Consider the following 20,164-nt stretch of genomic DNA (forward strand, 5'->3'; position numbering starts at 1 on the left):
TTCTTACATTCTTAAATTTTTTGAAAGTTTTACATACCCTTTACAGACATTTGTGTGAAGTCCAAGTTAGAACCTTGGATGCCTAAGAATCAGCAGGAGTCAGGATAAGCAAAAGTCTTGGTCTTTAGGGGGAGAAGTGAAGGAGATGGACTCAAGTTCTCCACAACCTCTCTACTCTAGATCCACCACCAAAGTGATTCTGTTTGTTTTACTCCACCCCCTAATCCCTCCTACAATCATCCCTTATACACCAAAAGATTGAGCCAGCACAGAATAGTAGGAAGGGCTATTTTCCAAGCATATGCTAATAGAGTATTATCCAATAGGTAATTAGCCTTAAATGCTCCCTTGTCTGATTCCATTGCACCTATTCAGAGTTTCAGCCCTTTACAGGTTTGTATCTATAATATCTTTTATTTTCATGCTTAAGCCTCTTAATTGATTGATCCAACAAACATCCACTAAGCACAAGCCTTTATCATCACTATGTTCATGGCTTGGAGGCTGGCTGAGGTACCTCAAGACTATACTGGCAGAAGATAAGCTCTGGAAAATTTTAGCAGTTGGCATGGCTCTGCATATGAGCCCACTGATATTTGTCACCCAAATAATAGCCTAGCTATTGGAAACCTAGGGAAAGGCTTTTCAGCAGATGAATTTTTGGCTATCGCAACCCCTGGGGACTATCATCTAAAGTATAATAAAGTTATAATCTCTACCAATAGAGTGTAATTTTAATAACAAGGGCAAATGTTTGATGTTCACTATTTTTTTTTCTCTTGTGAAGCCATGCATACTGGTCATGATGAACTGGAGCCAGTAAAACGTCCAGGTACACTGACATCTACTGAATTTGTGTAATTCTGATAATATTGATGAATGAAAAGAGAGAAATAATACTTTGATGGTGAATCTACAGTATTATTCCTCCTGGTGAATAAAAAGATAGCATTTTTTGCTGAGTTTAGCTTAAAGATTAAGTTAAAGATTCTGGGAAGAAAAGTTAAACATCAATACATGTGCATGTGCTATCTACAAATTCATGGATATTTTCAACAATTCAAATGATTATATATTTACATGTATTTGTAGATTTTTTTCTCTTTTTTTGGAATAAAATTAAAATTGCTGCCACTGTTTGTCTTCAATTTAATTCAACAAACATATATATATATAATATGTGTATGTGTGTATGTATATATCTATATCTATATCTACATATATCTATATCTATATCTATCTATCTATATATATATTTACATTTTGGTTGTGTATTACTTTTAAGTCACTACATTAGGCTCCAGGGATTTAAATATAAGAGATATCAAGAGAATGCAAATACTTCTATTTAAATTTGAATATGCATAAATAGTTTAGTAGTATTCATATAACTGATATATTTTTAAAAATTAGATTTATTAAACTACAAAGTAGATTCAAATATAGATATGTTTCTTAACAAGTATATTGCATTAACTATATACATGAATAAAATTCCATAAAATGTACAAAATGTATACTTTATTTGTGTGACTTATTATGCAATATAATTATATACATACAGGCATCATGCATTTTGTTCACCTTCAAAAAGGTACTTTCCAGTCTTAAGTGCTTTATTTATATTGGCAGGTTACTTTCCAAGATTTTTTTGCCCACTGGATTGTAGCTTTGAAAATCATGGAATATATGTGTGTTTTAGTAGCATGAATTCAATATGTACTCATTGAATTTTTATTTTATTGAACAATATGAAGAGGATGAACTAAAAGATTCTGAAGAGGCTAATGTTCTGAGAGTTTTGCAACAGAAAATAACTTCAGAGAATTGATTTCTGAAAGTAGAATTTAAGTTCCATGAGCTAGTGACTTTGTCACTGAAAAACGTTGTCTTTATCTGAGGCCAGGACAATGTTTTACCTAGAATAGAATATTGATACTTATTTTCAATAGTATTTATGAGTACTGCCATAGGAGACATGCAGGAAATTTCAAAATACTGAGCAAATAATTCTTAATTTTTTAAAAATGACAGTAAGCTTGAACGGATGAAAAAAAATATGAGTATTAACAAAAGTTGTTATGTTATTAGAAAACAATCATCAATCATCATCATAATAGCTAAAAATTATATACCACTTTAAAGTTTGCAAAGAGCTTTGTTTACACTCTCTCATTTGATCTTTACAAAAGCCCTACAAGCTAGGAGCTATTTTTATTCCTACTTTACAGATGATCTGAAGCTGAGGGATTAAGTAACTTTTTCGCTTAAGAGGTGTTTAAGGCTAGATTCACATTCATTTCTTTCTGACTTTTTTCCCCTTTGTGCAACCTATACATGCTAAAACTTAAGATTTTGGAAACTTCCTATTTACAGGTTTCATTCTCCAAAGAGAATTGCTTTGAGACTCTTTGGAATAAGTTCTGTACAATTTGAGATTAGATTTGATCCTTAAGGGAGAATTACATTTCCCTTCATCTGACATAAAGAAGCTTATTTTTCTGAATAATACTTTTTTTAATAAAATAAAATATGTGTTAAAACAACATTACAAATCTAAATAAACTATTTACAGTATTTGCTTTATTTTATGATTTAAAGTCTATGTATCCAATCCTGCATGAAAATCATAACACAATGGCACATGCACAGGAAAGTACAAGGGATCCCCTCAGAGCAATGTCCTTTCTCCTAATCCAATTTGATTAATACTAAAAGCCAGACGTGGTATTATTTCACAGACTAAAATGGAATCAGAAAATATTTTGGTAATATCCATTTGATTTCTTCCTTCTTTAAGAAGGCACTTTCCAGACTGTAATAGAGAATTTAAAATCTAAACTCAACTCTGCATGACTTGTTATTTTCTTCAGTCAAGCAGAAAAACTAAGCACTGTAGGCTATTATTTATGCCATCTCTCCATACAACATGGTCTAAGAGATATTTTGAAATACTCTACATATGCACAGTATAAAATACAGGGGAGGAAAAAGCAAATTGGTTTAAGTCTAAACCTGAGAATTGTAAGGTTAGTTCAATTTTCAACTGCAGAATTATTAGAGGAAAGAGGAGGGGAAACTGTTAGACACATGTAATACTGAAGTTCTTATGTATTTTTGGTTACTGTGATTTTTAAAATGCTAATTCAAGCATATAACTGTATGTAGCACATTAAATTTTATACTGCAAAGGTAATTATGAGCCAATTAATCCCCATTTCAAGTCTTATGATATACAAAAACTGTTGAAAAGCAAGCATTTTCCAGGACAACAGAACCCTGGTACTCCAAGTGCAGACTCTGTATGTATAGTAGATTCTACAGTATCATACTTCATCCTTTGCACCTATCATATCATCTTCTATATTGTTTCTAAGGCTATCTCTTGCCAGAGTGCTCACCATGTGAAGTACTATATCAGGAAGTTAGTTGCCTAAGCATACTTAATAAGACATTTCCAAATGTTTTGTTGGATTCCTAGGTTGTAGAGCTTTAAGCCCAACCACAAACCATCTTCCTTCCTCCTCACAAACACTAAAGTGAAAAAGTCGATTGCATTTCAATAAGATCATTTTATAATCAGTAATAGTAGAGAGAATGGATGAGCTTAAAAATGACAATGCAACTTCAAAATTATACTATTTGTGCCTCCAACAGATTTTAATCTTATCTTAATTTGATTCCCCTATAAAAATACTGATTATCAAGATTGAAACCTGAAATTGTTTAATTATTAATATCCCAAGATTATTGAAGTTTAACAAGAAGGTGAAAGGAAAAGAAAGGGTGCCAGTGAATCCTTCATCAATTTTCATCTCCCATTTCAATTTCCCTCTTCAAACTTCAAATAAGCATGCACATGTATTTGGCTAAATATTCCAGTTCACTAGTTGTTCAACATCTATTTGGCTGCCTACAAAATTCCACAACAATGCAGGCAATACCAATTAGGGTCCAACAATGTGTGTGTGTGTGTGTGTGTGTGTGTGTGTGTGTGTCTGTGTGTCTGTGTGTCTGTGTGCGTGTGTGTGTATATCTATATATATCTATATATATATACATATATGTATACATATATACATATATGTATATATATATATATATACATATATGTATATATATATAGATATATATCTGATACTTCATATCCGTTTTGAAAACAGAGCTCACAGAACTGTTCCTGAACTCTAAAACATATGAGTTTCTACTGTTTTTCTCAGTCTCAATAGATTTCTCATGACACTAGTGGCAGATAGAACCTAATGAATGGCTATAGAACTTGTCCCAGAAGGAGCTACATATATTTTCTAATTCCTTCTAGTTCTTTTCTAGTTCAATCTCTTCTACAAGACAAACAATATGAGGAAGGGTCATGATACCTGGAGGATGACTTCTGGGTATGACACCATCATCCACATATTAATCAATGTTTTCACTGGAGAGCTGATCTGCAACTATCATTTCACCAGAATAAGCAGTTCTGCAGTATCAGTGGCATAAATTGCCCCTCCATATGTGTGCCCTGGCCATGTTTTCTTATGTTCCTATGTATATATGAAATGCCTGTGTCCATTTTTCTCATTGATAATAGACATGTTATCAATATATCACAATCAATATCAATATACACACTGTGTATATGGCTGCCCTAGGCTTATTTGGGAAATATTTAATTACTAATTTTAATTTTACTACAAATTTCTTTGCTTTGAATTAATTGTATTTTATCATTTTGTCAGTTCTGGCTGACTATTAAAGGCGAATTCTTCTACAGGGGCTCGTAAACTGTGTGTTTTCATTGGGATTAGGACCCACACTTGAACCTAAGGTTTCCTTGTCAAGGGGATCTACCCCATGAATCATGAATGATTTCAGTTACTACATTTTTTTTTTGCACATTTGTCTTCAGAATCTGTGGTTTAATATTCATGAAATGGGTATAGATTGGTATGGATGGGTTTTGGGGGCAGTTTTCTATCCATAAAGCTGCTTCTTAGTAATATAATTCATAATCTTAATTTATTCATTCTGATTTTCATATATTTCTCTTCTCATTACTGATTCAGGATTTTGGCTAAAAAGATGCATGAAGTTCCAGGCTCCCTTCTCAGATAACTCTCTATCAGCTCTAACCCTGATCAAATGTGTAGAGTACTTTTTTTTTTCTTTTTAAGATAGTATATACTTTTTGTTCATTGAAATTTTCTTGGATCCAGGTTTGCCTACTTTTGGACACTCCAAGGTTTTAAAACTTAATGTCAGGCTACATTATTTCTGAATCTTAGTGAAAGACATTTTTAATGGTCCAATCAGTCAGTTGTTCACAAGATATTAAATGCTCATTGTTATGGGAAATTACCATTGAAGTATGTCTGACATATTATCATTTGAAAAATGGCCTTGAAATTTCATGAGGCTAACTTACCAAAAAATCCAGATTTAGGTTAGTGACAAAGAAAGGGAATGCATGGAAATTAAAGGACAAATTATAATCTTGTATCATATTACTAAAGAGCAGGTTAATATAGTAAATAGTAAATAGTTTCAAAATCATAATAACCTGGATTTGTGTATTGCTTCAGACATATATTGGCTATGTCATGCCAAGCAAATAATTTCAGTAGCTTATTCATGACAAGTTCATGAGAAACCTTTCTTTATCCATTCAGATATTAGTATTCTCTCCCAAATGTCATGTCATTATTTATTTTTGTATATAAGTGATAATATTATTTCCTTCACAAAATTGTGAGGATTCAATGAGATAATATATGTAAAGCATTTCGAAAGCCTTAAAATTCTATATACATGCTATTATTGCTCTTATTACTTGCATCCTTTCCATAGAATACTAGATCCTTGGGGGCAGGGACCATTTTGTGTTTGTTAATATAGTCATAGTTCCTAACACAAAAGATAATTTAAAATGTTGAACTGAATGGAATTGAATATGTTATTTGTTGGGAGAGACATGAGGAGAATAAAATCTATGTATGTATCAGAAAATAGATGCATAATTATTTTTTTTAAAATGTATGTGAAAATTTGTAGTAGATAAAATTTATCTCTCTTATTCCCCTGTCTTCCCTCAACATATTTCCTTTACACCTTGCACTGCTAAATGTTCATACAGTTTACTAGTTTCTTTACTGGTGTGGGTCTCTTGTATTTGTCTACCATCCTTAGGCAGGGCTTCTGATGATAACTGATTGATGTTTTTGTTGCTCACCATCAAAACTGATCTTTCGTAAGTTCCATAAGGGAATAGTGCTAACCAAATTCCTGCCAATTATATAATATCCCTTCTGGGGATATTTTATGTCTTAAAGGAAGAAATGGGAAATGACTTCAGCAAAACTTTAATATATTGGTAGACTAGAGTAGCTGATATGTTGTGGTTGGAAGATCGTTTAATACCTAAAGCTTCCTGGAGATTTCCATATCCAGAACCAATGGGAAAAGGAAAGAAACAGGAAGGGAGCAGGTATATATGTCTGAAAAAAAAAAAAACCTGTTAGACACCGTGCTTAAAACTTTACAAATATCTCATTTGATCATCAAAACAAACTTTTTTTTTTCCTCAATAGTACTTTATTTTTCTAAACACATGTAAAGATGTAAAGAAAGTTTTCAACATTTGATTTTATAAAACTTTGTGTTCAATATTTTTCTTCCTCCCGTCCCCAAGACAAAAAGCAATTAGATATAGGTTAAATCCTTTTATATAAATAGGTGCAATCTTTTTTAGACATTTTCATATTTGTCATGTTATACAAAAAAGATTAAACCGAAAGGGAAAAAAAATTAGAAAGAAAAAACAAAAAAGTAAAAATACTATGCTTCAATACACATAGTTTCCATAGTTTTCTTTCTGAATATGGCTGGCATTTTCCATCCCGAATCTATTGGAATTGCCTTAAATAATTGCATTGTTGATAACTAAGTTCATCACAGTTGATCATCACATAATTGTATGGTTACTATGTATGATGTTATTCTGGTTCTGCTCACTTCACTTAGCATCAGTTCATGTAAATCTTTCCAGGCCTTTCTAAAAGCAGCTTGTTCATCATTTTTATAGAATAATAATATTCTGTCACATTTATATACCATAACATATTCAGCCATTCCTCAATTGTAGGGTATCCTCTCAATTTCCAGTGTCTTGCCTCTACAAAAAGAGTTGTTACAAATATTTTTGCACGTTTGGATCCTTTCTCTTTTTTATGATCTCTTTGGCATACATACTGCTGAATCAAATGGTATGCACAGGCCAAATGCTGGATTACCCCCATTTTTAAGGAAACTGAAACAAAGATTATGTGACTTGCCAAAGATCACACAGCAGGTATTAGGTCCAGTGCTCTCTGTCCATTGCTCTACCTAGTCCATAGTCTACCTCGTCAACTTTGCCTAGCTAACAAAGAAGAAGGGTGGCTAGATATTGTTGTGGTGCTATTACTGACAGTAGAAACATGTCCTGCTGTAATACAATATAGACCATTCTATCTTCCTAAAGGGTTATTATATCACAGTCTAGTTGTTCATGACTTTAATTTTTTTCAGAAGTGATAATGATGATGAACAGTTATGGAGCCAAGATAGCAATATTTGATTCAGCCTGTTTGCAAACTTGTTTATAATTATGTGCAGTTATCTAATTGCTTAATTTATTAATGTTTTGCTGACTGTTTTTTTTTTTTAAGCAACGTGTATGATTGCAAATAAGTAATCCTTTTGATGCTGGCTCATTATCATATGTTTTCATTTGATTCATCTGATTGCTGCAGGTGGAGACAATAGGTGATGCATACTGTGTTGCAGCAGGACTGCACAGGAAAAGCCTTTGCCATGCGAAGCCCATTGCCTTAATGGCATTGAAGATGATGGAACTTTCAGAGGAAGTGCTGACACCTGATGGGAGACCAATTCAGGTAACTTCCTTAACCACTCAATGGGATGGATTTTACTGAAGAGAGCAAGTCATGGAGTTTCATCATTCTTTTCAGAGGTTTAATCATGCTACCATTGAAATGATAGACACTTAGAAATTTGCCCATAGAACATGATAACTCTTGAAGGCTTTGGTATTCTCTGGCTTTGGTATTCTTTACCTTTGGTAATAAGGATATAATTTGGGTCTTGAGGCATCTTTCATTGACATCCAGGACTTTCAGTCTGCAGGACAAATCGGATTATCTGATTTTATTTCTTCCATAATTCTTTGGTGTTGTTTTTCCATTTGAACCCTGAATGCAATTATTTTTTGCTATGGATCCTCATGATATAGAATCCAGGTCTAAACATAAATAGCAAACAATGGGACCCTCTGCCTAATATCAGAAAGCACTGAAATCAGTGTTTTTACAACTCAACTAGTGATGGATCATTCATCATTTTAATTAATACTCAATGCTATGTAATATCTAGGACAGAGTATTGGTATTCTTTGCCGGGGGTGATAGGTGAGGAAATCTTAGAACAGCATTTTTTGTATGTATGGGATGAATTCATCTACCATCAGTCAGGCTGGTGGTTAAAATGTAAGCAAACTTCAGAACAAGCATAGCTCAAACATACATGTCACTAACATGAAGAAAATAATTGAGAATAAGTCAGTTAGAATAACTTAAGTTAATAAATGACAAGATTTCACAATTTCACAAGATTTTTGCAATGAGAGACTATTTTAAAGATTTTTTTTTTTTTTTTTTTGTAAAGTGAAAGCCTATTCCACCTAAGACTATGGATAAATTTTCAAATTTAGCATCTAGCTAGACTTTTTATTTGGACTCCTTTTCCATGTTTACTTTAACCTTTATAGTAGCTATAACCCATTTTTTGATTTCTTTAATCTAAAGTTTATATGTTCACAAGTGGGATTCCTAGAGAACAAAACTCTGGAAATTACAATTTCCAAAGAGCTTATCGATATTTTCATTTATCATACATAACATTATAAAGCTTTGACATAATGTCCTATGAATCAGATAATGTAATTAAATCCAAAGAGGAAATTTCCATAAACATTTAATAAGGATTAAGAAGGGGAATGAAAAGTAATAAAACTACATAATAATTTTAGTATCATTACAAATTTATAATGTTTGCACAGTATTGAGTTCCTTGCCAATGTGCTAATTTGTTTCTTGGTTTTGTTTTTGTTTTTGTTTTGCATTAGCTTTTCTCTGGTGTCATGGGAGCATTTCAAAACTTTGTACCTTATTATGAAAATCCGTCACCACAGAGAACTGTGTGTTGTTATAATAGAGTTGATATGTAATCAGTTGTTCGTTTTTCCCAGGATGCATGCTAATTTTCCAGGCTGTTTTAATTAGTTATTTTCAGTTACCATAAATAACTTAAATAACCACTACAAACTGTGAAACTCAACCAGGCCTCAAAAACTTTTAAACATCTTTTCATGATGAGTAAAAGGGAACTATTTCTCCACATTACAAAACTAATCTACTGTATTAAGAGATAAACATTTTGATGTTATTTCTTACTACAGGCTAGAATTCCTTAACTTCATTTTTTTTTTTTTGCTTTTTGAAAGTAACCATAACATTTTTACTAATACATTTTACTAATGTAAGTACTTATGGAGATTATAATTCTAAAATTAATCTTAGGTCATTCTTTAAAATCAGAATTGAGACAAATTCTGGAGACTCTCAAGAATCTTTCCAAATGACTCAGGCCCAGATGACTTTAATTAAGATTTAACTTTTGCCAGAAGGAACTAGCACTCCATTAAACTAATTAATACAATATGCTAATATTCTCTTATTCTGAAAATACCTCATAAATACTAGTTACCCTTCGTCCCCTAATTAGGAAATTTTCATTTTCTAATTACAAAAGCCAGAAAATGAAGATGTGAGCATGTCAGCAGCATATCCCCACCCCAACCCACTTAAAACTTACTAGAACCTAAATTTACTATCAAATGTCATAAGCCACAGCCCTCCTTTGGCCATATATGCCAGATCTTAACAGACTACTTAAAACATTGTCATATATAGGGATAACATAGTAATTTTAAAGATTCTTTGATCATTGCATTAAATGAAAAAAAAATCAATTTGATCCAAATAAAGTGCCTACTATATGCAAATCATTGTGTTAAGTAGGCCAGAGGGAAATATAATCAAATCTGATTCAGTTGTGTTAAATATTTACCTACCATTCAATGCACTGTTATATTCTGATGATGAAAAAAAATGACACCATTCCTGGCCATGAGTAGCTTATAGTCCAGTGGAGACTGGACATGCACACTGATGGGCATAATATAAGAAGGACAAAACATGATGATAGCAAATGAAGAAGTGAAAATGTCTTATTAAAATTTTTAGTTGAGCCATCACATTTTAGTTATAATGGTCAGGAAAGGTTTTTAGTTAGAGGGATGAAGCTCTCCCTTGAAAGAAGAAAACAATTTCAATGATGAAAAGCTACAAGGAATAGTAAGTGAGAAAAGAGACAACAGGTCGATTTCAAGGAATAGCTAAGTCCAAGTTAATTTGAATGTAGAATAAGAATAATATCAAATAAGATTGGAAAGATGAGTTGAAGCTTTACACACCAAACTAAGGTTAGTAGGTAATAGGGAGCAATGTAAGGTCCAATTATCAAGGAATTTACATCCTAGTAGGGTGAATAAGATATGCATACAAATAAATATAATTCAGGTTAAAATAGCAAATTATTTTTTTATTTAGAATTTTTTTATAATAGTATCCCTTTTATTCATTTTTCCAAATTATCCCCCCCCTCCACCCACTCCCTCCCCCAATGACAGGCAATCCCATACATTTTACATGTGTTACAATATAACCTAGATACAATATATGTGTGTAAATACAATTTTCTTTTTGTACATTAAGTATTAGATTCGGAAGGTATAAGTAACCTGGGTAGATAGACAGTAGTGCTAACAATTTACATTCACTTCCCCAGTGTTCCTTCTCTGGGTGTAGTTATTTCTGTCCATCATTGATCAACTGGAAGTGAGTTGGATCTTCTTTATGTTGAAGATATCCACTTCCATCAGAATACATCTTCATACAGCATTGAAGTGTACAGTGATCTTCTGGTTCTATTCATTTCACTCAGCATCAGTTCATGTAAGTCTCTCCAGGCCTCTCTGTATTCCTCCTGCTGGTCATTTCTTACAGAGCAATAATATTCCATAACATTCATATACCATAATTTACCCAACCATTCTCCAATTGATGGACATCCATTCATCTTCCAGTTTCTAGCTACAACAAAAAGAGCTGCCACAAACATTTTGGCACATACAGGTCCCTTTCTGCTCTTTAGTATTTCTTTGGGATATAAGCCCAATAGCAGCAATGCTGGGTCAAAGGGTATGCATAGTTTGATAACTTTTTGGGCATAGTTCCAGATTGCTCTCCAGAATGGCTGGATTCTTTCACAACTCCACCAACAATGTATCAGTGTCCCAGTATTCCCACATCCCCTCCAACATTCATCATTATTTGTTCCTGTCATCTTAGCCAATCTGACAGGTGTGTAGTGGTAACCCAGAGTTGTCTTAATTTGTATCTCTGATCAGTAGTGATTTGGAACACTCTTTCATATGAGTGGATATAGTTTCAATTTCATCATCTGAGAATTGTCTGTTCATATCCTTTGACCATTTATCAATTGGAGAATGGTTTGATTTCTTGTAAATTAGGGTCAGTTCTCTATATATTTTGGAAATGAGACCTTTGTCAGAACCTTTAACTTTAAAAATATTTTCCCAATTTGTTACTTCCCTTCTAATCTTGTTTGCATTAGCATTGTTTGTACAGAAACTTTTTATTTTGATGTAATCAAAATCTTCTATTTTGTGATCAAAAATGATCTCTAGTTCTCCTCTGGTCATAAATTCCTTCCTCCTCCACAGATCTGAGAGGTAGACTATTTTCTGTTTCTCTAATCTATTTATTATCTCATTCTTTATGCCTAAATCATGGACCCATTTTGATCTTATCTTGGTATATGGTGTTAAGTGTGGATCCATATCTAATTTCTGCCATAATAATTTCCAGTTTTCCCAACAGTTTTTTCCAAATAATGAAATTTTATCACTAATGTTGGTATCTTTGGGTTTGTCAAAGATTAGATTGCTATAGATGTACCCTTTTTTGACCTTTGTATCTAATCTTTTCCACTGATCTACCGGTCTATTTTTTAGCCAATACCAAATGGTTGTGGTGACTGCTGCTATATAATATAGCTTTAGATCAGGTACACTTAGACCACCTTCCTCTGACTTTTTTTTCATTAGTTCCCTTGCAATTCTCGACCTTTTATTCTTCCATATGAATTTTGTTGTTATTTTTTCTAGGTCATTAAAATAATTTCTTGGGAGTCTGATTGGTATAGCACTAAATAAATAGATTAGTTTGGGGAGTATTGTCACCTTTATTATATTCGCTCAGCCTGTCCAAGAGCACTGAATGTCTTTCCAATTATTTAAATCTGACTTTATTTTTATGGTAAGTGTTTTGTAATTTTTCTCATATAATTCCTGACTATTCTTTGGTAGATGGATTCCCAAATACTTTATACTCTCAATATTTGTTTGGAATGGAATTTCTCTTTGTATCTCTTGCTGTTGCATTTTGTTGGTGATATATAAAAATGCTGAGGATTTATGTGGATTTATTTTGTATCCTGCAACTTTGCTAAAATTCTGAATTATTTCTAATAGCTTTTTAGCAGAGTCTTTGGGGTTCTCTAGGTATACCATCATGTCATCTGCAAAGAGTGATAGTTTGATTTCCTCATTTCCTACTCTAATTCCTTGAATCTCTTTCTCGGCTCTTATTGCTAAGGCTAGCGTTTCTAGTACTATATTGAATAGTAATGGTGATAGTGGGCAACCTTGTTTCACTCCTGATCTTACTGGGAAAGGTTGCCGTTTATTTCTATTGCATATTATGCTGACTGACGGTCGTAAATATATGCTCCTGATTATTCTAAGGAATAGTCCATTTATTCTTATACTCTCAAGAGTTTTTAGTAGGAATGGATGTTGGATTTTGTCAAATGCTTTTTCTGCATCTATTGAGATGATCATATGGTTCTTATTAATTTGGTTATTAATATGGTCAATTATACTAATATTAAACCAGCCCTGCATTCCTGGTATAAATCCTACTTGATCATAGTGTATTATCCTGGGGATGATTTTCTGAAGTCTTTTTGCTAATATCTTATTTAAGATTTTAGCATCAATATTCATTAAGGAAATTGGTCTATAATTTTCTTTCTCAGTTTTCGATCGACCTGGTTTAGGTATCAGTACCATGTCTGTGTCATAAAAGGAGTTTGGTAGGACTCCTTCATCCCCTATTTTTTCAAATAGTTTATATAGCATTGGTGCTAATTGTTCTTTAAATGTTTGGTAGAATTCACATGTATTTCCATCTGGCCCTGGGGATTTTTTCCTGGGGAGTTGATTAATAGCTTGTTCTATTTCTTTTTCTGAAATGGGACTATTTAAGCAATTTATCTCCTCTGTTAATCTAGGAAGCCTATATTTTTGGAGGAAGTAATCCATTTCACTTAAGTTATCAAATTTATTGGCATAAAGTTGGGCAAAGTAACTCCTTATTATTTCTCTAATTTCCTCTTCATTGGTGGAAAGATCCCCCTTTTCATTTGTAAGACTAACAATTTGATTTTCCTCTTTCTTTTTTCTGATTAGATTTACCAAAGGTTTATCTATTTTATTGGCTTTTTCATAAAACCAACTCTTGGTTTTATTTATTAATTCAATAGTTTTTTTTTTACTTTCAATATTATTGATTTCTCCTTTTAATTTTTGTATTTCAAGTCTAATTTTTGGTTGGGGGTTTTTAATTTGGTCTTTTTCTAGCTTTTTAAGTTGCAGGCCCAATTTGTTAATCTTCTCTTTCTCTATTTTCTTCAAATAAGCCTCTAAAGATATAAAATTTCCCCTTATTACTGCTTTAGCTGTATCCCACAGATTTTGGTATGATGTCTCATTATTTTCATTATCTTGGGTGAAATTATTAATTGTTTCTATAATTTGCTGTTTCACCCAGTCATTCTTTAGGATGAAATTATTCAGTTTCCAATTACTTTTTGGTCTATTTGCCCTAACTACTTACTGAATGTAGCTTTTATTTCATTGTGATATGAGAAGAAGGCCTTTATTATTTCTGCCTTCCTACATTTAATTTTGAGATCTTTATGTCCTAACATATGGTCAATTTTTGTATAGGATCCATGAACTGCTGAGAAGAAAGTACATTCCTTTCTATCGCCATTCAGTTTTCTCCAAAGGTCTATCATACCTAGTTTTTCTAATGTTCTATTTACTTTTTTAATTTCTTTCTTGTTTGTTTTGTGGTTTGATTTGTCTAAATCTGATGAATTCTTTCGACGTCTATTTTCCCTTCTGTTTCTATTATCTCTGGACAGTTCTCTTTGATGATTTCCTGTAAAATAGAATCTAGGCTCTTTTTTTGGTCATAGTTTTCTGGAAGTCCAATGATCCGCAGATTATCTCTCTTAGATCTATTTTCCAGGTCTATAGATTTTCCCAGTAAGTATTTGACGTTATTCTCCAGCTTTTCATTTTTTCTTTTGTTTGTTTTGTTTGACTGATTCTTGGGTTCTCAATGAATCATTCATTTCTATTTGTTCCATCCTGAATTTTAAGGAGTTATTTTCTTCATTCACAGTTTTTAGTTCTTTTTGTAAATGCCCAATTTCATTTTTAAATGAATTATTTTGCTCTATTGAATTTTTTTCCATTTCCCTATTTTTTTTAGAGAATTATTTTCTTTTTCCAATTCAGATATCCTATTTTCTTGACTTTTTTATCTTTTCCAATTAAAAAATCCTACTTTCCTGTGATTTTTTAACCTTTTCTAATTCACAAATTTTGTTTCCCTGAATCTCCTGTGAATTCTTTATTTTTTCCAACTCCAATTTCAGAACATTGTTATTCTCTATCATAGCTTCTCTTTCCTTTCGCCATTTTTCTTCAAACTCTCTTAACTTTTTAATAGTCTCTTCTAGGAGAGAGTTATGTGATGGGGGCAGGAATAGTTCCCCTTTAGGCTGTTATCTGCTGATTCCCTGCTGTTAACTTCCTCAGGGTTGGATACTTGCTCTTTGTGTAGAAAGAATCAATTATTTTTCTTGGTTTTTTACTCATATTTAAAAAATCTTTTTGGGTCTGTCCCTGGGGTAGGAAATTATTTATTTATTTCTTTAACAGCTTCCTTCCAGACCGAATGGATGCAGCGGCTCCTGCACCTGAGCTAAGAGAGAGCTCTGGGAGAGAGTTCCCCTCCCCCTCCCTGGAAATGCCTTGGAGGTGATTAGCAGGGCTGTACTTTGAGGGCGCTGTGTGTCCTAGTGACCTTCCTGAGGTTTAAGACTGAACAGTAAAAGTGACACAAAGCCCAGCCAATGCATCCTGGTGGGGCGTGGATGTCAGCAGCTGATGTGAAAAGCCCCTGCACTCAAACTGGAAGTGTCTGCCCTGAAACTGCGGTCCCTATTTCAAAGGTTCAGCTTCTCTGGGACTTCTGGGGCTGAGTGCCACAGCCTCCAGCTGAGCAAGTGCACAATGTGTCTGCCCACTTTTCAATCTTTTAACTACCCCCAGGTGACTGCCAGGACAGCCTAAGTCGGCCACACCCACAGTGCTGAGATCTGTTGAGTCACTTTCCGATTGGGGTGGTTCTAGTATCTGGTTTTATATTTTAAAGTGGCTTGATTTCTCTTCTGAACTGCTGTATTATAAGCAGAGAAGAGCTAACAGCATGTGCCAGATTCTTCTATCTCAGTGGCTTCTCTGATCCCAGAGCCCTCCCCAGCACAATCGGCGCAGTGTGCCACACCCAACCGTCTGTGCTGGCCTTTCTTCTTCCTCCCCTGGGAACTGACCTTTTCTGTTGAAACTCTAGTTTCTCTTCAGCTGGTAAGTCGTGCTTCTAGTCCTTGTGGTTTCTCATCAGTCCAGCGCTATTTTTGAGGCTGATTTAACTAATTGGTATTGATGGAAGAAGGGAGCTCACAAAATTGCATGTATATTCTCCGCCATCTTGGCTCCGCCCCCCAAAAAAGCTAATTATTTATCTAGAAATCAGACATTGCCATAAGTGATTCAAGAAAAATTTGAATACTTCTGAGGAAGGAGAAAGAAAAAGAGATAGAGATAGAGATAGATAGATAGATAGAGAGAGAGAGAGAGAGAGAGAGAGAGAGAGAGAGAGAGAGAGAGAGAGATTGGGAAGCATTAGGAAAACTGTCATGATAATTTAGTAAAAAACATATTTTGTAAGCAAAAGGCTTGATTTAGAAGCCTTGCTCTTCTACAGACCACCTGTGATAACTCCGGTGAATTATATAACCTCTCTGGCATTCACGTTCTTCATCAGTAAAATGAAAGATTGTACTAAATGATCTCCAAGAATCCTTCCAGCTCTAAGTATGTGATTGTAAATAGAATCTGAGTTAAGTATTGAAAAAAGGAAAGAATTTCAGGAGATGAGAATGTTGTGAGAAAAATATTCTATCCATTATGAATATTGTAAGCAAACAAGAGAAAGAGACAGAGAGAGACAAAGAGCTATACATGTTTGGTGACAAGTAGGCAATCCATCCAATTTGACTAAAACTAAGCCATAATGTGAAATAAATATGGAATATGTAAATTGTAATCAATATATAGATGGTCTTAAATACCAAGCCAAGAGATTTACCCTATGGGCAATGGAAAATCACTAGAAATTTTTAAACATGACAGTGACACTGTCAAAAAGCTATGTTAAGATAAGAAGATGTGTAGGGATGAGGAGGATAGACTGAATTGAGCAGGGGGAGTGAAAATGAGAAGCAGAGAAATCAGACCATGACAAAAGTCTAGGAGATGAAAATTCAAGTGGGAAGAAGAGATCATATTATGGAAGCATAATGATTTTGTAGTTTATTGTGCCAGTTATTTTTAATTGCATCTGGCTCTTCTTGACCCTATTTGAGGTTTTTTTTAGCAAAGATACTGGAGTGTTCTGTCATTTCATTCTCTATCTCAGTTTACAGATGAGAAAAATGAGGCAAGTAGCATTAAGTTATTTACTCAGAGTTACACAGCTAGTAAGTGTCTAGAAGAGATCTGAAATCATGAAAATGAGTCTTCCTGACTCTAGGCTCACAGCTCCACTAACTGTACTCAGTTGGCAACTGAATGTTGAAAGCACAAGCTGTTTCTTTAAGTCAACACTCCATTTTCCCGATCTGTGCTTTTGTACTGTCTGTTCCTATGCCTCCTCACCTCTACCTCTTAATTATCCTGGATTCATTTTAGTCTGAGATCAAATCTCACCTTCTTCAATAGGCCTTTCCTGATACTTTTTATCTCTGAATTCCTCCTCCTCTCAGATTATCTTTCATGTACACTATATATCTTGTATGTATCATGATTGTAATGCTGTTTTAGCCCTTTAGAATGAGAGTTTTATGAGGGAAAAGATTATTTTTTGCCTTTCTTTGTATACCTAATGCTTAGTGCACAGTGTCTGGCTCTTGATGAGATCTTAATAAATGTACTCTGATTTATTTTTGTTTATTGAATAGGTTGGGGTGGGGGAATGGGAGAATAAATACAGAGCTGAGCCTGATGTTGGTCACCTGGGAGAACAGTTTCACCATCAACATAAATAAAGGAATTGGGATGACTCAAGCAATCCCTATACCATCAAAATGTACTACCAATACAAAGGAGAAGGTCAGAAACAGATATCTCATCTGTGGTTCCTGGAATCTTAAATCTGTCTTCCTTACCTATTCCTTTCTCATCATGATTTGTACTTCCTTGGTTCCCTGATGTGGCCTGGTGATAGTATTTTAACCTTTCTATCAGGGACTTAAATCTCACACATTCTTACATGTCTTCTTTCTTTTTGCAACCATGAGCTGTACCTTCTTTTCTCAAAAGTGTACTTTTCAGGGTCTTCTCCCAAAGAATCTTATTTCTGCTGTCTATTGATCAAGTTGTGGCCAGTACAGTACTGATCTGTTTATCCTTCCTGAGGAAGACTAGAATAACAAATGATTATTTTATAGCTCAATAGCCAGTAGTTCAATCTAATCTTACTAATCTAATCCAGAATACTGTTTTTCACCAGTAGTTGCATAGTAATAGTCTACATATATATGTAACAATCCTCAAAGAAGAAAGCATGTAGTTTATATCCATAAGCAACATCTTTAGTTTCTGACTCTATTTCTGACTCACTGAAAATTTGTTAGTGCATGTAAATAAATTCCAACATGATACTGCTCCAGAAACTTGGACCTTGAAAATTTCTGTTTGGAAATGTTTACCTTATTTTTTTATTAGAACTTTTTTACTACTTTACCTAGAAATTCTAGAATATTTTAGACAGACCTTATAGACAATCATAGCCAGTAGATTCATGCAGGATCTCTCTCCAACTCTTTGCCAGCATTGCTTAGTCCTTCAACTATATCATGAATCACAAGCATATTGGAGAATTATGATTATGGCTTACCCAATGGAACATATAGACTGTTTGAAGGCCTTTATATTATGAATAGACTGACAGGAGACAATTCTTTACCAAAAGTAACTAAGGTATAATGAGCTAGTTGATGGAGAGGATGGGATAAGAAGATTCTAATTTAATGTGGGTTCTCATAGAAGTAGTCACTTTCCTATATCTCCACTGCTAACAATATATTTTTTACAACATTATCCCTTGTACTCCCTTCTGTTCCGAGTTTTTCCCCTCCTTCCCTCCACCCCCTCCCCTAGATGGCAGGCATTCCCATACATATTAAATATCTTATAGTATATCCTAAGTACAATATATATGTGCAGAACAGCATTTTGTTGTTATTGTTGTTGCAAAGGAAGGATTGTATTCGCAAGGTAAAAATAATCTGGGAAGAGAAACAAAACAAAACAAAACAAAATAAAACAAAACAAAAAAAAAAACAAAAAAAAAAACAATGCTCACAGTTTACACTCATTTCCCAGTGTTCCTTTTCTGGGTGTAGCTGATTCTGTCCATTATTGATCAATTGGAATTGGATTAGCTCTTCTCTATATTGAAGATATCCACTTCCATCAGAATACATCCTCATACAGTATCATTGTTGAAGTGTATAATGATCCCTAGTTCTACTCGTTTCACTCATCTTCAGTTGATATAAAGTCTCTCCAAGCCTCTCTGTATTCCTCCAGTTGGTCATTTCTTACAGAACAATAATATTCCATAACATTCATATACCATCATTTACCCAACCCATTCTCCAAACCAATATATATATATATATATATATATATATATATATATATATATATATATATATATATATATATATATATATATATATATACAGTTATCTTGCTGCACAATAAAATTCAGATCAAGAAGGAAAAAATGAGAAAGAAGACAAAGTACAAGCAAAGAACAACAGAAAGAGTGAAAATACTCTGTTGTGGTCCACACTCAGTTCCCACAGTCCTCTCTCTGCGTGTAGATGGCTCTCTTCATCACAAGAGTTTTGGAACTGACCTGAATCATCTCATTGTTGGAAAGAACCATGTCCATCAGAATTGATCATTGTATAATCTTCTTGTTCCTGTGTATGATGATCTCCTGATTCTGCTCTTAGCATCAATTCATCTTACAGTATTTTAAATAACTGTACAAAGCTTTGCTTTCAGAAACTTTCATTGCATATTTCTTTTACTAGAATATGCCTGATTTATAAAATTTGGACATTGTGCATATCAATAGTATTTTAATCTATATCAGGTATGCCAATAAAGAAAATTTATTGCTATTTAGCTTTTATTTTAAAATTTAAATCATTATTGTCTACAATATTATGTTATGTAAAATATGTTGTATTTCCAGTAAGCAGAAAAAAATAGCTTTCTAGGCATATTTCTTCCTGAATATTTTCATGAAACACATTTTTTTAGGGAAACATTCTCCAAAATGATTTACATGTTTTGGGTTTTTTTTTTTTCAGCAGGGAAAAGAGGCACTATTAGGTTAGTGAAGAAGAAACAAATCAGAGGGATGGGAAGGAAAGTTAAACTAATTTTTATGGAACTGGTAAAACA

The 20,164-nt window shown here is 33.5% G+C and overlaps 1 protein-coding gene across 1 annotated transcript in view; it reads left to right on the plus strand.

The window, feature by feature from the left end:
- GUCY1A2 (guanylate cyclase 1 soluble subunit alpha 2) overlaps nucleotides 1–20,164 on the plus strand; it is a 407,956-nt gene that overhangs the window by 293,950 nt on the left and 93,842 nt on the right. Inside the window, exon 6 of the mRNA XM_074304357.1 lies at nucleotides 7,791–7,934. Within this exon, the coding sequence (XP_074160458.1) occupies nucleotides 7,791–7,934 (144 nt within the window). The remainder of the gene's footprint in view (nucleotides 1–7,790; nucleotides 7,935–20,164) is intronic.

The sequence above is a fragment of the Sminthopsis crassicaudata genome, chromosome 3 (genome assembly GCF_048593235.1).
Source record: "Sminthopsis crassicaudata isolate SCR6 chromosome 3, ASM4859323v1, whole genome shotgun sequence".
NCBI classification, from domain to species: Eukaryota; Metazoa; Chordata; class Mammalia; order Dasyuromorphia; family Dasyuridae; genus Sminthopsis; species Sminthopsis crassicaudata.